The sequence below is a fragment of the Drosophila mojavensis genome, unplaced genomic scaffold (assembly GCF_018153725.1).
Source record: "Drosophila mojavensis isolate 15081-1352.22 unplaced genomic scaffold, ASM1815372v1 contig_74, whole genome shotgun sequence".
NCBI lineage: Eukaryota > Metazoa > Arthropoda > Insecta > Diptera > Drosophilidae > Drosophila > Drosophila mojavensis.
The window spans coordinates 1,012,593-1,031,984 of NW_025318899.1; the positions used below are offsets into that span (position 1 = coordinate 1,012,593).

At 42.4% G+C, this 19,392-nt stretch overlaps 1 protein-coding gene and 1 long non-coding RNA gene across 3 annotated transcripts; one reads left to right on the plus strand and one right to left on the minus strand.

The window, feature by feature from the left end:
- The first annotated feature begins 433 nt into the window (after positions 1–433).
- On the plus strand, positions 434–19,392 carry LOC6586431 (3-phosphoinositide-dependent protein kinase 1). 2 transcript variants are annotated; one of them, XM_032733241.2, is made up of 6 exons: positions 434–1,074; positions 8,469–8,952; positions 9,046–9,441; positions 16,535–17,719; positions 17,793–18,067; positions 18,564–19,392. In XM_032733241.2, exons 1-6 carry the CDS (start codon positions 1,009–1,011, stop codon positions 18,948–18,950), a joined length of 2,793 nt encoding a protein of 930 aa, XP_032589132.1. In that variant the 5' UTR covers positions 434–1,008; the 3' UTR covers positions 18,951–19,392. The 2 variants fall into 2 exon arrangements, with proteins under 2 accessions (XP_032589132.1, XP_032589134.1); XM_032733243.2 differs by lacking the exon at positions 434–1,074 and adding an exon at positions 4,688–4,777.
- Positions 2,051–4,958, minus strand: LOC26527317. Its single transcript, XR_001448903.3, has 4 exons — positions 4,900–4,958; positions 4,284–4,813; positions 3,835–3,919; positions 2,051–3,782 (listed from the first exon to the last, which is right to left on the minus strand). It is a non-coding gene; the product is annotated as an uncharacterized LOC26527317 (long non-coding RNA).

The following is a 19,392-nucleotide window of genomic DNA, read 5'->3' on the forward strand; positions in this document are numbered from 1 at the left end:
GTTAAAGCGAACTGCAAGGCGAAATAACGGTACGCTAATTGATTCTTTATACGCAAATCAGAGCTCAATGATAGTCGAAGGGGCAAGCTGGGGCAGCGTCGCTGGTGTTCTGCTATTCCTCTTTGCACTGCGTACGATCAATGCCTCTAACGGTGCATGCGCTGCTTTGGCGCCGGCGTCGCTGTCCGAACATAAATTCGTGTCCATGCGTGTGTGTGTGCGAAACAGCAAGGAACTGGCAGACTTGATGCACTGCAATTGAACAGCGAATGGCCCACAGTCCACAGCAGCACAGCAGGCGACCCATTTGGAATTGAAACGCGCGCTCTTGGCTCTCTCTCTGGCTGTGTGCGTTTGTGTGTTTCACTTGCCAGCAGTAGCAGAGCTCTGTGTACATTTTCTGTGGCTTACTCGCTAGCGTCTTGTTCCAGCTCGTTCAGTATCATTTAAAACTTTTCACCGTTTGGTTCGGAGTGCGCTTCGCGAGCAGCAAGATATATAACAAACGGGCCAACAAAATAAATCGCCTGTCGGCTGTCGTTTCTGTTTATTCTCGTTTTTTGTTTTCACTGTGTATTCGATTACACACTCTCCTTTTGGATTTTTTCGCAACGCGCGCGCCAAACTGTAAAAGGAAGCATAATATCAAAACCATAAATATTATTGTATTTTCTCGTCACTCAGTCAAAACTAAAATAACTGTTAAATGTTAACTGTAAACTCAAGAAATGGTGAAGTAAATGCAAACCAAGGCAAAGAGCCTACCAAATACAACGGAACCTCTTCAAAACAAATGCAAATCTAGAAAGAAAAACGCAAACTGAATTCAAAAGAAATCCAAACAAACACATTACAAAACCCATTACATTGTAACGTGTAACGTTCAGTATCAGTGTTAGTGTCCGTGTTCGTATCCGTGTGTGTGTGTGCGTGCGCTCTGTTTGGCTCAGGATCGAAGCTCCTATCCAACAGCCCCCACCGCCCCGCAGCCCCCGAAACGGCCTACTCATGAAATGCAAAAGCTGGTCCAATAAAATCAACAATTTTGTTGTGCGAAAACTAAAGTCCATTAAGGTAAATATTAACCACAAATTTTCAGATCAACCCAAGTTTCCTTAAAAAGAAAAAAAAGAAAAAAAAAACAACAATCCTCGAAAGCGGACGCAAAATATGTGTATTATTTGATGGCCTATAGGAAATTATTATAATTCCCTAATAAAAACTAAATGAAATTTTTTTTGTTTTCTCATGTCTGAGTTTTTTCTCGGAAAATTTTAAATTTCTCAATTGTTCGAGAAAATTACAAAAGCTATTCAATTATTCTCCAAAAGTTAAGATAAAAAGTATTAAAAAAATTATATATTTTAATTACAATATAAAGAAATAAATAAAATACTAAATTTACAAATAGCAATAATGAATAGAAAATTCAAAAAAATAAAAAATTTATAAAATAAAAAAAAATGAAAAATCAAATATAATAGTGAATCAAAATAAAAAATAAATAAGGCTAATCCTATAAAAATAATGTTACAATTTTATTATTATTATTATTATTTTTTTGGCAAATAAAATTAAATTCGTATAAACCAATTTGAAGAGAAAGAAAAAATAAATAAATAAATTGTGTATAGAATGAGAAAATTATAAATATCAATTATATATATATATATAACAAAAAATAAATAAAAATTTAAATTAAAAAAAAAACTTTAATGTACAAAATAATAGAAAATAATAATAAGAATAATAATAAAGTAACATTAAAAAAAAAAATAATAAAATTATTTATAATATATAAATAAAATTAAAATTAAAATAAATATTAGTATGCAAACTTTAACGAAAAAGAAATTATTTGCAATCGTATTTTTAAACTTATTACATTTTATTTATACGCTTAATAATATATGGAAGTTAAAAATAAATGTAGACATGCCATAATTTTGCCAAAAAAAAAAAATCGAAACCAAAAGTATTTAGAAAATTGTTGTTAGATTGTTGAACAAAACAAACAAATCAGAATAAAAATTGTTTTGCTGGCAGCTGATTTTAATTGTTTTTTGTTGTTTGTTTTTATTGACAATTAAAATGAGCGCAAGACGAAAACAACTAAATAATAAATAAATTTATTTATTTATTTCATTTTTACTGTAATTGGCCTCTGTTCCCCTTCCCTTACCGCTGCTCATTGCCCGCTCTCCAGCTTCCCGCTCTGCCCACTCCCACTCTGTTTCCTTTTGCGCCTTTCACTTGTGCATGTCACACACACATACACACATACACCAATGCATATTTTATAATATTTATTTACATTGACGTTGACGTCGCCGTCGGCGTCTCAGTTGCCGTCGCAGCCGCGCCCGCCATTTGTTTTGTTTACTACAGGCTTTTTCCCAGCCGTTGTTGTTGTTTTTAGTAGTGTTATTATTGTCTCCTGTGTTGTGTCTTGTCTTTTGCCTTCGTTTTCGTTCAACACATACACACACACACACACACATTTTGTTTTGTTCTCCGCTTCCTTGTCCTTGTCTCGCCTACCTACACACGCTCGATATGCGTGTGCGTATCCATGTGTGTGTGTGTGTGTGTGTGTGTGTATGCATGTATGCTTCGTGTTTTTCCACCCGACTTTTGTTGTTTATTTTTACATCTCGAAGTCGACGTCGTTTTACGCGCTCTCTTGTGGGCTACAAATTCTTGAAATTCTTTTTGTGTTGTTTTTATTTTTGTTGTATGCTTCGTGTGTGTTTGTGTGTGTGCACACATTTTTCCAGCGGGAAAAACGAGTTTTTCCAGGCAGCGGCAGCGCATGCATTCTTCTTCTTGCTTGTTTACAGTTAGGAATGCGGGTGCCTCTTTAAAACAAAAACACAACAGAAAAAGAGCAACGAAAACAAACCGCTTACTGGCGCGCTCTCTCTCTCTCGGTGTGTGGATTGAATTGTTGTGGAAGGTAGCATTTAATTTCAAGGGGTCGGGGGGGCGATTGTTATGTGGATGCCATTTATGTCTATGGCAAAGCCTAGACACTATTACATATGTACGTATGTACATATATACAGACAGCAACAACAACAATTATGAAGCATTAAAACCTACAATTACCAGGCGCTTAGGTTCGTTCTCTTGTGCGTGCTCGCTTGCGCTCTCTCTCTCTCTCTCTTGGCCGCTGTGTGCTCTCACGACCTGACGCACAACTTGTTCGCCTTGTAAAGAAGAAAAAAATTGAAGGCGCCAGCGCCGAGCAACAACAATAACCACAAATCTCATTGAGCGGCGGCTGCGCTGCTGTGGCCCCATTATGCACATAACATCGAGTCGGTTCGGCTTGACTCGGCTCGCTCTCTCTTGCTCTATTCGCAGCTCTCTCGTGCGCTGGTGCTGCGGCTGCGGCTGCCTGCTGCTGGCTTGTTGGGGCCCACATCATTTTGTGTTTTTCACTTCTGATTAGTTTTTGTGACGCTTTGAAACCGGACGTTTCGTTTCGTTTCGATTGTGCACGCGTTTCGCTCAAAACAGACGCACGCACACAAAAACACACACATATACATGCGAAACGCCCCAAACTTGTGTGTGTATGTATGTTTTGATTATCAATGTATGTGTTCGCGCTTTGCTCTCTGTGCGATTAAATACACCGCAAAAGGCCAAACAAATTACATAAAAAATAAATAAATAAAAGGAAGCAGCAGCAGTAAAGTTTTTGTTTCATAAATTGTTGTGTTTGTGGTTTCGTTTTCATTGCGTTCTTGTGCTTCGCTCTAAATTCGTTCAATAGCCTAAAAAGAAGTTCCTAAATACACACACATATAAATATATATACATACATACTGCCAACAACAACGTCATCATCGTTTTCTTGTTCGTGTGTGTTCCTGTTCATTCGTCGTGGAAATTTTTGCCTTTGCGAAAAAGTCTAATAGAAAAAAATATATAAATAAAAGTAAGTTTTATAAAAAAAAAAAATATTAAAAGTGCAAATAAGTGCTGAGAAATTGTGTGTAAGCAAAAATATATTAAATACACACACAGACACACACACACGCAGGCACGCACACAGATAAGGAAATACGCGCGCGCATCTTCTTCTTACTAAGTGTGGCAGACTCTCAGTGCGTGGCCCATTGGAATTTGTACCGTAAAACGCAATTACAACATAAAATACACAAACAGAGCGCGCGTCCAATGTAAACGACGTAAGTCAAACAGAGATGAAGAGAGCAAGCGAGCTTTGGCGTGTGTGTGGGTGTGTGGGTGCGAGTGAGCCAACGTTCGCTTACTCGTTTACTCCAATTGGAATGTTTGCAGTTTGCATTTGCATTTGCTTTTCTGTTTTGAATTTGTTGTTGGGCCTCTTGCGTTTCTGTTTGTGTTTGCATTGCGTGCATTTTCATTCATAAGCGCATTTTTACAACTTCCGCTTAGCAGAAAGAGGAAGAAGCAAAACAACAGTTATTTACGTGCGACTTTTGTATTTTTCCATTTTTTGTTTTTGTTTTGCTTTGCTTTTTTTCGATTTGGGTTTGGTTTAGCTCGCAGTAGGCCTTGATTTAGTTATTAAAACGAAAAATCCTGCGTAACTATTTATCCCAAACCGTAACACGTTCAAATCGTTTTCTCCGTTTTGTTCAACTCTTTTCACTTTTTCTTCAACATTCTGTTTTGCCTTTTATTGCTGTTGTGTCTCACCTTCGGTGCTCACTACTTTTACACGTTGTCGTCGAAAAAGGAAGCCGCGGGCCCCACAACTTCATTTTAAATTCTCTCAATGCAGGTATCGTAAAATCGTAGAATCATTAAATCACTATATCTATATATATATATATATGTCACACATACATTATATGTATACAGAACTTGGATCGGGTTTTGCCCGTGGTCTATAGCGAAACCTACCCCACTCCACGTCCATCACAAATTATGCTAAACATGTCGCCAGAGCGCCAAAAAAAAAAAAAAAAAATCAAATAGAAATAAAAACAAACAAAAATTGTAATATTTTAGATACACTCGCTCGATCCCCCAACAACTACAACTACAACAAATGTATCTTTAATTCGTCTATAAATAGCTTCACGCACATCAAAAAAATGCTTAACAAAAATATTTTTTGCAAATTTTTCCATGCGAAATTCTTCTCATCTCAGCGAATTTGTTTTTCTTTCAAATTAGACGCATACCAGAAAAAAGTGAAAGGTGTTTCAGCTAGGGAGGGAGAGAGAGAGTGAGTGAGAGAGCAAGAGCGAGGAGGGGATTAAAGTGAGATGGTAATAGTTGGATATTATGCGATTTGTTTAACAGTTTCATTCAGAAGAATTTCGTCTGGCTCTCAAGTGATTCTGAGTAGAATATATAAATATGATATGCCTAACAGATTCTGAGTTTCTAATTCAGTATCTGTATTATAATAATATATATTAGCAAATTCAGCGTAAATGCATTTAAAGACTAGATCAGACTAGTTAAGACTAGTTCATATAGGTAAGATCTCAGCTATAAGTAGTCTAACTTGTTTCAATTGAACAGCTGTAACTAATACTAATTCAGGGCGAGTCTATCATATTTTGTTCTGTCTGGTAACTCATGTCATTTTCGTAATACCAATCACAGTTATAGACACCTATGTCTGGTATCTTTTAGTCCGTCACTCTCGGCTTAACTTCAGTCTTTTCTTTCTCTTTTGGGCTTACGTGCTCAACAACACGTTCCATGCAACCAAATCGGAATATAATCTTCTATATGTGCATATATACACATATATGTATATACCTGATGTGTCTATCTATTTTCTTTTATAGTTAATGCTCTTCTTCATGTTTATGATTAAATAAACACTTTTGTTTATGTATTCCTCTATCGCTGTCTCTTTCTCTCTCTCTATCTGTCTGTGTCTGCGTATATTTAGCGCAATTTGTGCTTTTAGAGGCTGCCAATAGACACCTTGTAGTGCCGCCTTCATCCGATCTCTCCCCGACGTCGCTTCCACTGCATTTTTTGCATTTCTTTTCTTTCTTTTCGCTTTTTCTTTTTTTTGCTGCTATTTTCTCTCAATTGGCTAGACGAACAACATTTTTATTTATAAAATCAAAGTGGGCGAGAAGGGGGCGTGGTAGCGGTAGGTGGGCTTCTGTGTTGAAATGGCGACGAAGCGACAATAAAATAGATTCATTTAAATGTCATTTTCGTCTAGACGACGGCGACGACGACGACGACGACAGAGATCGGATCGCATTAGAATATATATAGATCTATAGGTATATATAGAGCATGCCTGTGTGTGTGTGTGTGTAGAGAGAGAGGGGTATGTTTGCGCTTGGCATACCCCCTGGCTCGCTCATATGTTTTCTGTGCTAAGCACGCCCACGCATACGCCCCAAACGAGGGGGCGCGTTCCAGTTGTTGTTGTTGTGATTTTCTTCTTCGCTTTCATTTGAAAATTTTCCAAATATTTCTGCTAGATACACTGGCAGAAAAGAGTGGGTTGTACGTGAAGTTAGTAAATTCTGATGTTATATAAAGAGTAAATATCTAAATATAATCTATATAGTATAAAAATCCATTCAATACATAAATTATAAGAAATCGAATTAATAAAATTAAATAAATTATAAATGAAATACATTTATTAAGCATTCTTAACTTCTGCCCTTGTCGCTCAGTGTACTGCAAAAGCTGACAAGCTTCAATCAGCCGATCATATAGAATATAATAATATATATACATATAATCAGATCTGGGAATCTTTTAAAAGAATTCGCCATTTGTTGCCGCTTGCTGCGCTGACATTTCCTGCTACTCTTTCTGCTTCTTCTTCATTCAGTATGGTTGTGTTATATATTTTTTTATGGGTTTTTAACCAGTTTTGCTCTGTGACGCAGATGCGGCCCAAAATGTAGCTAATTAGCAAAAGGAAAGATCAAATCAGAAATCAAATCAAATCGAATCTTGTATCAGAAATCAGAAATCAAAAATCAAAAATCAGATTCGAGCTATAAAATGTCGAAATCCAAATAAAACCAGGCTGCGGCAGAGTTCAAAAATAAATATATGTATATATAAAAAGTCAATAAATATATATTTAATTCATTTGTTCTTTCTTTCCGAAATATATCGAATGTATTGCATAATTCGATACCCTGTATATTGCAATTCATTTCTTGGAATAGTTTGCAATACAAAATAATCTGGAAACTTGTTTCTCTCTGTATAGATCTCAAGTATTGACTATAGAGATACCCTGAAATATGTCAAGTTTCCTTATAATCATAAGGTGTTCGCCTTAACTATACCCTGTAATTCTGAGAAAATGGTACTGCTGCATAGTTGTCGAGTGCACGTTTATAATATTGATATGATTATTGCCTAATAGTATATATACACGGCAAATCTGAACAATCTAGCTGCTATAGTACCCAAGTTCCCTGGGGTCAAAAACGCGATTTGCCAATCAAAAGCGACCTACAGAAAGTGAGCTCTAACTGCACTTGCTTTAGCATCGATTCCATTCAGTTTGACATTTGGTTGCGCTGATTAATTCACTATACCCTGTAAAAATGTCAAGTTGTACACATTCTTTTGTGTGCTCGAAGCTCGGTTCCATTTTTCCATTGTGGATTTCGACTTGAATTAGTCGCTGCTTCGGCTGCTGCTGCTGACTTTCATTGACGCATTTGATCACCTTGTTTTTATTTAAATTCTGTTTTGTTTTTATTTGATTTGAATTTGCGCTTTTTGCTTTTGTTTTGCATTCGTTTTGCATAATTTGATAATTTTGCGTTTTTACGATAGCGGCAGGAAAAAAAACCCGTCGCAGACAACGCGACGACGTCTGGGCCAACCCTATCCCCAAAGCCCCCTCGCCCCAGGTCCGCACCCGATCCGCTCGGATCACGCCACAGAAACGCGATTTCTTCACCTCAATTCTTGATGGTTAATAGAAATGTAAACAGGTGGGCAATGAACTTGATTAGATTTTTATGCTAGCCAAGTCCTTGAACCCGGAACAATAACAACAACAACATCAATGGCCAGCCAAGGCGTGCAAGCGAGACAGCAAATGCCAAGTTTGAACTTGACGTCAATGGTGATGGCAACGGCAACGGCGGTGGCGGCGGCGGCAGCAGAAGCAGCGCCTAAAGCATAGGCCTAAAAAGCTCAAATAAATGGCTATCTGTCTCTGTCGCACTCTCAGCATGTGCGTGTGTGTGTGTGTGGGACCTGTTCTGCTATTGTGGCTCTCTTTCAAGTTCCGCTTTGTCGCTTTGTTTTTGTTTTTGTTGAGTTTTTACTTTACGTTTTAGGCTGGTCGCGACTGCGCGCTAATTTATTGCGTTCTCAAAATCAACTGAGACACACACACATTCACACATACACACATACAGGGACACCGACACACACTGATTGATTATTACTCTATATTCGAAGCGCTCTCTCACTCTCTCTCTCTTCTCTACGGTCTCTTGCAGATTAACGGTACACAGCAGTTACAATCGCCAAGCAGCGCCGCGAGCATTGCAGCCGCCGCCGCCGTTGTCGTCTCTGCCTCGAGCAGCAGCAGCAGCAACGTTGCTGCCAACAGCATCGAGCAGCAGCAGCAGCAGCAGCAGCAGCAACTAAACACAACGGCAACAACAATGCCGGCGATGCCAAAAGAAAAAGCCACAACTGCCGTTTCGTTAAGTGAGTCAAATTTCTCAGCCCTTAAGCTGGTGGTTGTGGGCGCTATGACGACAGCGACACGCCTACAGCAACAGCAACAGCAGCAGCAACTACAGCAACAACAGCAACACCACACCTGCGGCTGTGGCGCTGTCTCAGCATCAGCAGCAACAGCAACAGCAGCAACGCCTGCTGGCCATACAGAGAACAACAACAACAACAACAATAACAACAGCAACAGCGGCAGCAACAATCGCAGCTATTGCCGCAGCAACATGTATCTGACAAACGGTAAGCATCATTTTTTGTCTCTATCAAAAAGTTGCTCACGCATTAACGCACACTCTCTCTCTCTCTCTCTCGGTGTCTGTCTTGCTCTCTCAGGTTATACTTCGCCGCTGGCAGCAGCCGTGGCCAGCAACAGTTCGTCAGTTGTGTCAACGCCGCAGCGCATTAGAATGTGTTGTCGAGAGTCGCCGTCGTACCAACGTCAGCTGCAGCAGCAGCAGCAGCAGCAGCAACAACAGCAACAGGAGCAAGCGCCTCCAGCTGCACAACAGCAACAACAACAACATCAACAACAACAGCAGCAGCAACAACAACAGCAGCAGCAACAGCAGCAGCAACAACAACAGCAGGAGCAACAACAACAACAGCAACAAGTCGCGCCACCTCCTCGCCGCTCGCCCAACGACTTCATCTTTGGCCGTTACATTGGCGAGGGCAGCTTCAGCATGGTTTACCTGGCCGTGGACATTCACTCGCGTCGAGAGTATGCAAGTGAGTACCGTACCAAGATATTGATGGAATGAATGATTGACTGGCTGGCAGAGTGTTTGAATTTTAATTCGAATTTGATTCATTCACACCTGTGCCAGTCTGTACTAAGCCCCCCCCCACACGCCCAGCCCCATTGACAGCATTTGTGGGGCTGCTTGGCGCCGGCGAGCAACTAGCGCGAAATGCGGTCGCAAATGCAGACGGCGCCAACGCCAACGCCAACGCAAGTCACCTGCTGCTGTGGCGGCGGCTGCCAACAAATCAAAACACACACCACACACACAGAGAGAGAGAGAGCGAACGGGCGAGAGAGTGATAGAGAGAGAGAGAGAGAGAGAGACGAACGCAAACTGAAACTGAAACCAGCTGTTGCTGTTGTGAAAACGTTTTTTGCATTTTTGTCGGCTGGCAAATGCTATGCGAATGCTATGTGCCAGGCGACAAAGTTGTCAAAGACAAACAGGGAGGAAGAGAAAGAGAGAGACCAACATATAGAAGTGTTGCTGATAATCCCATTTTTGCTGGTCACGCGGCAATCACGTGCATCTATCTCCCTCTCTCTCTCGCTCGCTCGTCTGCTGCTCACTCAGCGCATTCGAGTTTGTTTTGATGTATAAATATTCATGCATACATACATATTTATTGGAAATTTCATCACAGCTCGCACAGCCCAAGACTTAGGCTAATGGCATTTTTATCTCACACAAAAGCTATGAATAGGGGCAACACACACACACACACAGACACATACACCCATACTTTGCGCTGTCTTTGACGTCTTTTGATAATCAACACATCAACAACAGCAACAGCAACAGCGACGTCGACGTCGTCTCCTCTGCTCTGATAATGCTGACAGCGACGCCCGCACGCAATTGACGACAGCTTTTGCTCTATTATTATTGTTGTTGTTGTTGTTGTAATTTGTTTGTTTATCGATTGAAACAAAAAGACCGCACAGCAGGCGAAAAGCTGACGTCGTTCAAGATCAGCTGCTGCTGCTGCCGCAGCTGGTGCGTCAGTGCGAGCGAGAGAGGTGGTCAGCACAGGAACGGAACGGCGCCCGCCTCCCTTTTGCGTCTCACGTTTCACTTTCTGTGTTCCCCAGCAACAATAACTGTCTAAGCGCATTCATATCTGTCTCTCTCTCTCTCTCTATCTCTGGTGTGGCGCTTGCATGCAATTTGCTGTTTATTTTTGTGCTAAGCCAATTTGCATTCAGATTTTGCGCCAGCAACAACAACGGTAAATCAATAAACTAACAAAGTCGCGGCTTTGGCACGTGTCGCGCGCTGCTTGCAAATGCAAACGCAGCTGCAAATTGCATTGTATGCATTTTATTTCTGTACTCCCCCCGCTGCTCACTCCACTCTTGTTTTATATTTTCTTTTAATGCGAAATAACAAAAACAAGTGAAACGCGCGCAAACGGCGCGTGTCTGCAATAAGCTTTTGACTTTTTTCAGTTTGTTGTTGCCGATAAATCCCAAGTATAACGGGACAACAACAGTAGCAGCAGCAGTAGCAGTAGCAGAGGCTGCATCAGGTGCATGTAAACAAGGTATGGCGAGAAGGAAGCGGGTGAGAGAGAGAGAGGGAGAGAGAACAGCTCTGTTTTGTACTTACTTTGCGGGCAGGGCGCTTAGGAGCGAGCGAGCGCGCAAGAGTGGGCGTGCTGTGTAACTGTTGTTTTGCTGTCTGTCAGGAGGCTCAATTTGTGTTTAAAAATAGATGGCAGAAGAACAGTCGTATACAGTCGTAACAGCAGCAGAGTAGCAACTGAAGCAGCAGCAGCTTCTGCTGTTATCGTCCATCTCATTTACACTTACTGGAAAATTAACATTTACATCTCAGCTCGAAATGACTTTGCACTTTCGACTTTGCATATTGAAAAAAACAAAAACAAAAATAATAATAATAATAAGAAAAAACATTGACATTTGTTTATTGCACTCACACTTTTTGAAGGTCAACATATGTTTTGTACTTTTTTTTGTTTTTGTTTACTATTATTATTATTATTGTGCTTTATTAGCACACATTTTCCAATGGAAACGAGCGCAAACCGAATTCAGCTTGTATCACAACCGTTGTTGTTGCTCCTAATTTGCTTATAAACATTTTTATGGACTTGTCTGCAAACATGCTGCCAACTGTAACGCCCACTCTATGTCGCAGTCGCAGTTGCTATCCCTGCTGAGGGGGTATACCTAACTCCTGCCCCCTTGACACGTTCATTCGCAATGAACGCAGCGAAATTTCGTTTTCGTTTTCATTTTGTGTCACATGCGTAAGAGGTAAGCAGAGAAGAGAGAGGGAGAGAGAGCGAGAGCATGTGTGTGTGTGTGTGCTGTTGCTTTGCGGCGTCTATTTGACGCGCTACGCAAATTCTTTTTACGCATTTTCACATTGTCTGCTGTGCTATTTCATCATTGCTGGCAAAAACGAATGCGTATGTATATACATACATACATACATACATATGTATGTGAGTTCGTGTTTAATTATTGTTGCGCGCAGCTGTGTGTAGCCGTTTTTCTTACCTGAGAGATTTGTCTTGTCTTACTTCAAGCCTCAACCCGTGCTGTTCGCTCGTTCGCCCTTATCCTGCGCAGCTGCAGCAGCTGTTGCTTTTCTTCTTTGATCATGCTCTTGTCGCACCTACGCATCGACGAACTGCAACTTGTTACTGGAATGCACTGTTATATTCACAGACACATGCATATGTATGTCTGTATGATCGGACATTGAACTGCTTACTCAAAACTTCCCATATTCCATGCTCTCAAAACTTCCCATATCTCACACATACACACTGAAATCTACTCTAATTTTTTCCCACACTTTTATTTGGCCACTGAACTTGCAAAAATGTATTTCGGCGCTCTTTCGCTTGCCTCCCTCCTTCCAGCTCTGCTCGCTGCTCTCTTGTCTTGTCTTGTTACTTTTTCAGCGCTCCTTTTTCTCGTGTTCCTCTATGCTTCGTGTGTTATTTTTAATTACAGCAGCAGCTGCTGCGCAGTCGCAGCTGTCTTAAGGGTATTTAACCTCAGCTCGCTCTCTCTCTGTCTCGCTTGCTCTTTTGCTTTCTTTCGTATTAGTTTGGTTCATTCAACTCGTATCCTCTTCGCATGTCCTTCTTAGCTGTTGTTTCATAACAATGTTTGTTCTGTTGCCATTTCTGCTGCTTCTGCTTCTTCAGTTTGCACCTGCGTACACATTTTGTTTTTATGTACTGCAGCTGCCGTTTGTTAAGTATGGAGCCACGTGGCAAAAGGCCTGTTAAGCCATCCCCCTCTCCTTTCTCCTCTTTCTGTTTTTACGAGCAAATTAAGTCGCGCCAGGAAGTCGGCTGCTGCCTGTGCCTTGGCCTTGTTTTTATTATTCCACACACACACACACGCACACATGTAAATAAAGGAGTATGGGACAGAGAGCGAGAGTGAGATAGCACTATCTGCTGCTCACTTGTTGTGCAAATTGTCGTTTGTTTAACAACCAAATTCAAAAAATAAAAAAAAATAAGGAAGAAGGTCCTTGCGTGCCGTCAACATGTCGTTGGTGCCCCCGTCCTCTCCCACTGCCCAGAGGGCAATAAACTTGGCATGCAACAACAATAACAGTAAAACAACAACAGAACTGTTATGACTCAGCCGACAGCAGCAATAATGAGAGGCGCGCTCTTTGCCATATTCCACTTTCCCACATTCCGCGCATTCCACTAGCCTTCCTTCCACTAAAACTACTCCTGTTCGGTGGCTACCTGTGAGCCGTGCTCTGCCTTTGCCTCTGCTGCTGCTGCTTCTTCTTCTTCTTCTTCTTCTTCTTCCTGCTGTCATAAGCTGTTTGCTTATGCGCGACATATTTAAATGAGTTTCAAGCGAAACGTCAGTTACGTCACATGATGAGCAAGCATGATGCCGAAGAGTGACAGAGCGAGAAGGAGAATGGTGTAGGCGGAGGAGGATGTGGAGCAGGAGGAGGGGGAAACGCCGCCGCCAATGTTCTTTGCCAATTTTGGGCGGCAGTCTCTAATTAATGAAATTGAAATGCGAAACATTGCGAAATGGCACACATACACAATTTTGATTCGCCGCGGCGAATTCACAATCGACTTTTATCTTTGTGTCAGTTTTATATGTCAATTCGCCGTCGTGACAATAAATTAAACGTAAGAGCATTTAAAAAAAAGTCGCGTGGGTCGCTTTTTGGTGGAGTTACTTTTTCGCTTTTATCAGACGCGAGTAATCAGTTTTATTGCAGAGCACCTCGCCACACCATGCCCCGTGCCACCCTGCCCGCCTCTCAAACAAATCAAAAGACATTTCCAGACAAAATTTTTCCACTGAAACAATAGCAACAACAACGGGCATAATAAAACAAGCATTGCACCCCAAAAAAATAAAATGAAATACACACACACATACACTGACATGCATACGTACCGTGGTCTTGCCTGCGTTTGAATCTTAGTTTCTTTTGCTCTCCCTCTCTCTTTGATCTTTATTTACACTGTCTTGCTGCAGTTCAAACACCTCGTCTGACTTCCTGTTTAACGTGTTCCAATTCCAAAACATACCCAAACGGCCTTGCGCCCAATTAACTAACTAAGACTTTTGGCGCTCTCTCGCTCTCTAACTCTGTATGCATTGTCTGGAATGTCATCCAGCAGCATTTGCTGCTGCTGTGTACAGTTTTCTATTTTCATTGGTTTTTTTGGTCATTGTCCTCCAGTTGAGTCTTCTGTCTTATTTATAGAATCGTTTGACTCCACAACAACTGGTTACTATTGCAATTTATGTCTCCCACTGCATTGCAGTTTCGCTCTCTCGCTCTCTCTATCAAACTCGTTGTGCTGCATTCCATTCGAGACGCAACAAGTTGTAATGCACGCGCACACATATGCACTTATGCACGAGTGCCTCTGTGTGCGCGTGTGTGTGTGGACTGCATTTATTTTGGAATTTAGCTCTCTCGCTCAGACGCGTTCGCTCAGATCAGTGGGGCAAACACACGCCTGGAACATTGGGCAAATATTTATGCTGTGTTCTTGTTCTTCTTTTTGTTTTCGCCAGCTGCTATTTACTTATGTGTGTTTCTGATACTTTTTTATGTTTTATTATTATTACTTTTTGTTGTTGTTGTTGCTTTTTGCACTTGCGCTGCCGCTGCCACCACATCAAGTTCAAGGCTGTGCTTTCGTCGTCTTATCAGGGCATTAAACCCGCCAGAATAAAATTGAAAAAAGTTAATTTTTTAAACGCAGCTTAACAAACGGCGCGCAAAAATTAAAATAAATAATGTGACAACTTTTCAATTAAAACCAAACACAAAAAGAAAATAGCAAAAAGCAAGAGGCAAAATACACGCGCACTCATTTCCAATACATTCCAATTCCAATCAGCACAAAAATCAAACAATTTGCACTCCCAAAACAAAAAGAGAAAAAAATTAACGGCAACAATTTCAAGGTCAATTTTATTTTTACGCACTTTTTTTTTGCCGTGTCTCGCATTTTTTTTTTGGCATGGGAAATTTAAAACGCATAAAAAATCGCGTACGTTGTTTTATTTGTGTTAATCTTATAATTGCGGCTGTTTTTTACCGTTAGAATGCGTCTGTGTATGCATATGAGAGTGTGTTTATGTTTGTGTGTGTACCACTCGACAGCTTATCTGCCCCTGATTTGTTTTTTAGACTAAAAAACAAAATTCAGTTGCGATCTTGATAAAAGGCAAAAAATATACATATAAAAAAGCAGAAACAAACCCAAATTTAATATTTGTATTTTCTATTGCCTATACACACACACTGATTCATACGCACACACACTCTGGGCATACATATTTAAGAGATATAGTGAACGTAATTTATTATATTGAACGTTGTTTATTCGCTTTTTCGCAAATCAACAAATTTTGCGTTTTTAAGTTTTTGTTTTCTTTTCGTTTTTCCACAAGTTTTTTGCACGATAATCTTGATTCCACTTTAAATTGCCGCAGATTGCAAATTGCAAATAAAACTGTAGAACAAAGCACACAATATCTCATAGTGGGAAAAGCGCCGTTAACCTTTTCCCCTCTCTCTCTCTCTGCATCTTTTTGTCCATAGTATAGGCCAAATCTCATAAGCATTTCACATACATACATATATATATGTATATGTATTTCTTTTCTTTTTTTTTGCTCAATAAATGTTTCAATGCCAACTGATTCCACAGCCAAGCTTAATGTGTGCTTGTGTGTGTGCAGTTCAACAACCAGTTTAGAATTTCTTAGGGAGCAGCGGGGTAACTGCAAACAAGTTCCCAAAGCGCGCTCGCTTTCGTTGCTGCTGCCGCTGGCTACGCTGCCGTCGCTGCCACCGCCGCCGCCGTCGCCATTGTCGCCTGTTAATTTAGCAATTTGAACAAATTCCTTTTTTTCATCTTCCACTACTGTCTTCCCTTATTGTCCGTTGTTCGCGAGCTTGCTCTCTCTCTCTCTCTCTCTCTCTCTCTCTTGCATTCATTTCAATAAATCACACGAGGAATATGTATGCCAAATTGAAACAAGAACAGCAAAACACAGACACACATATACATACATACATACATACTTACATATATACACAAGCAAAGCGAAATTAAATCAAAGCAGAAAAGGCGACGAGAGCCACAGGGGCACAGGCGACATAAATCAAAGCTTGCTAGTTAGATAGTTGGTTGAGTGAGGCTTTACAGCGCCGACAAAGTTGTCGCCTGCACAGCTGAGCTGTACACACACGCATACATAAGTGTACATATATGTGCATACGTATACGAAATTTCGAGATGGTCACCAAAGTGTCAAAAGGTAGTAGGGCGCAACAGTGTAGCATTTTGTGTTGGACAACAGTGTCGCCTGTGCGCGAACGTATGTATAAATTGTCTCATCTCTTTTCATAAGCGTATGGGCATATGTGTATGTGTGTGTGAGCATTCCTTATGCTATCGTTCAGCAAAATCTCTATTGGAATTTTACAGTTACTGTCAACGCGGCTCTATTCATTGCTGCGCGCTCAGCTGTTTTCACATTCGACTAATCCGTTATCTCCGTTATTCTTTCTGCTTGCAGTCAAAGTGTGCGAGAAGCGCCTAATACTGAGAGAGCACAAACAGGACTACATCAGGAGAGAGCGCGAAGTCATGCACATGATGACCAGTGTTCCAGGCTTCGTCAATCTCTCTTGTACGTTCCAAGACCAGCGTTCCCTCTACTTTGTGATGACATACGCCCGCAAGGGCGATCTCCTGCCCTACATCAACCGCGTCGGCAGCTTCGACGCCGCCTGCACGCGCCACTACGCGGCCGAGCTGCTGCTCGCCTGCGAGCACATGCACCGCCGCAACGTGGTCCATCGCGATCTCAAGCCGGAGAACATTCTGCTGGACGAGGACATGCACACGCTGATCGCCGACTTCGGCTCTGCTAAGGTCATGACCCCGCGCGAGCGCCTGCAGGCGTCGGATCTGCTCGCCAGCAGTGGCAGCTGCGAGGGGCAGCGACGTCGGCGCTCCGCACGCAGCTCCGACGACGACGACGAGGACAGCGAAGAGCTGTACGATGAGCTGGACGAGGAGGAGCAGGACGACAGGCGCTTGTATTACGACTACGAGGACGAGGACAACGAGGAGGACGAGGCGCCGACGGCCAATGGCGAGGGAGTGCGCAGCAATCGCCGGCGATACCCTAACATGCGAGCGCGCCGGGGTAGCTTCGTGGGCACCGCTCAGTACGTCTCCCCGGAGGTGTTGCAGAACGCGCCGATCACACCGGCCGCCGATCTCTGGGCACTCGGCTGCATCATCTATCAGATGATATCGGGTCTGCCGCCGTTCAGGGGCAGCAACGACTACGTCATCTTTAAGGAGATCCTCAGCTGCGCCGTTGACTTTCCGCAGGGTTTCGACAAGGACGCCGAGGACCTGGTTAGGCGGCTACTCAAGATTGATCCCCGCGAGCGCCTGGGCGCCCAAGACGAGTTCGGCTACTACGAGAGCATCCGGGCTCATCCCTTCTTCGCCGGCATCGACTGGCAAACGCTGCGCCAACAGACTCCGCCTCCCATCTACCCCTACCTGCCCGGAGTCAGCCAAGATGATGCGATATGCACGGTCAACGGCGTCAGCTACAATCAGCCCATCAGCGGGGATCTGGAGCCGGGACTGGACGAGCGACAGATCACGCGGCTGCTCAGCGCCGAGCTGGGCGTGGGCAGCAGCGCCGCAGCGCCCGCTCAAAAACCTTCCACGGCGAAAAGTAAGTGCTGCACTGGAATATTGGAATGCTGGAATGCATTACTAAAGATCTATCTCTCTCTCTCTCCCTTTAGATTCCTTCGACTTGAGCGACGCCCAGAAACTGCAGCGGCTCGAGGCACAAAAGTCTGACAAATGGCATCCGTTTGCCGAAGGCGAGGTGATCCTGAAGCGCGGCCTGGTGAACAAGCGCAAGGGTCTGTTCGCCCGGAAGCGGATGCTGCTGCTGACGACGGGGCCGCGGCTCATCTACATCGATCCCGTGCAGATGATCAAGAAGGGCGAGATACCCTGGAGCCCGGAGTTGCGAGCGGAGGTCAAGAACTTCAAGATCTTCTTCGTGCATACGGTAAATTGGTTTCTAGTATTTTATGCGGTATTTTTGTTGCCGTTGCTGTCATTCCGCTTTTATTGGCTCTAGGCCTATTTATATTGCTGTTGCTTGTGGCAGTCGCAGCTGCTGACAGTTTGTTGAACCGTAGCGACTAATGATGACGTCAAGTGTCATAAAAAAAAGAACAACACCTACAAGCACACACACACATACAAAGAGGGTTCAGTTTATAGCGACGGCACGTGTTTACGACCGAACAACAACAACAACAACAACAACAATAAATAACTCAATTATATGCGACATTGAAAACTGCACACGCAACACAGATAAAACACAAAAAAACGCATTAAATGACAATAGTTTTTAATGGCTTTCGGTCACACTTTTTCATTCGCACACACACACACATATGCATATGTATTGTATTTATGCATAGCTCTAACCAGTTGCTGTGCCTTACATACAGTTACACGCTCTCTTACGCTCTCTCTTTCTCTCTCCGTTGCAGCCCAATCGCACCTACTATCTGGACGATCCCCAAGGCTATGCCATACAGTGGGTCGAGGCAATTGATAACATGTCGAAACTGTGCTACGGCGATGCGGCCCTTAGCTCGACGCCGGCGACGACAACAGGTGGCGCCAGCGATGCAGCAGCGGCGACGTCGACTGCGACGACGAGCATCTCCTCGTTCGCCTGCTCGACGGGCGGCAGCAGCAACAGCCTCGCCATAGTCGGCAACACGAATTCGCCTGCCTCCAACAACAGTTCGCCGACAGCGCGGCGAAGTTCGCCGGCGCAGCGACAGCAAATGGAAACAACAACAACATCGGCAGCAGCAGCAACAACAACAACAGCAACAACAGTTAGGGGCAAAAAGACAGCGTCCAATTGAACAGCTGAACACGTGTCGTGACTGTTGTCGTTATTTAGATTTAAATGCAAATTAAATTCTAATTTAGTTGAAATTTAGTGCAAACAACAAACACCTAGAAGATACCCACACACACATATACATATACAAAAACACACACCCATAAATACACACACATACATACTGAGAAATAAGTTAGAAATGCAAGGAATGTGTCGAAATTTGTTGAAATATCAAATTAACAATTTAATTTTCGTGCTCGTCTCTCGTCTGAATGTTTGATCAATTTGTGCATATATAAAAATAGAGAAAGGGTGGGTGGGACATAGACGGAGAGAGAGAGAGAAAGAGAAAGAGAGAGAGAGAGTGGGGTGAGAGGGAGTGTAAAACTAAAAAACATATATAGAATACAATTATAAGCAGAAGTACGTATGAAAAAATATATACATAAATTTAAATTAAA

Coding starts and splice junctions, on each gene's coding strand:
- LOC6586431 (XM_032733241.2), top strand. CDS start 1,009: ATGAAATGCAAAAGCTGGTCCAATAAAATCAACAATTTTGTTGTGCGA. Junction 1,075..8,468: donor GAAAACTAAAGTCCATTAAG/GTAAATATTAAC, acceptor GGTCTCTTGCAG/ATTAACGGTACACAGCAGTT. Junction 18,068..18,563: donor AGATCTTCTTCGTGCATACG/GTAAATTGGTTT, acceptor TCTCCGTTGCAG/CCCAATCGCACCTACTATCT.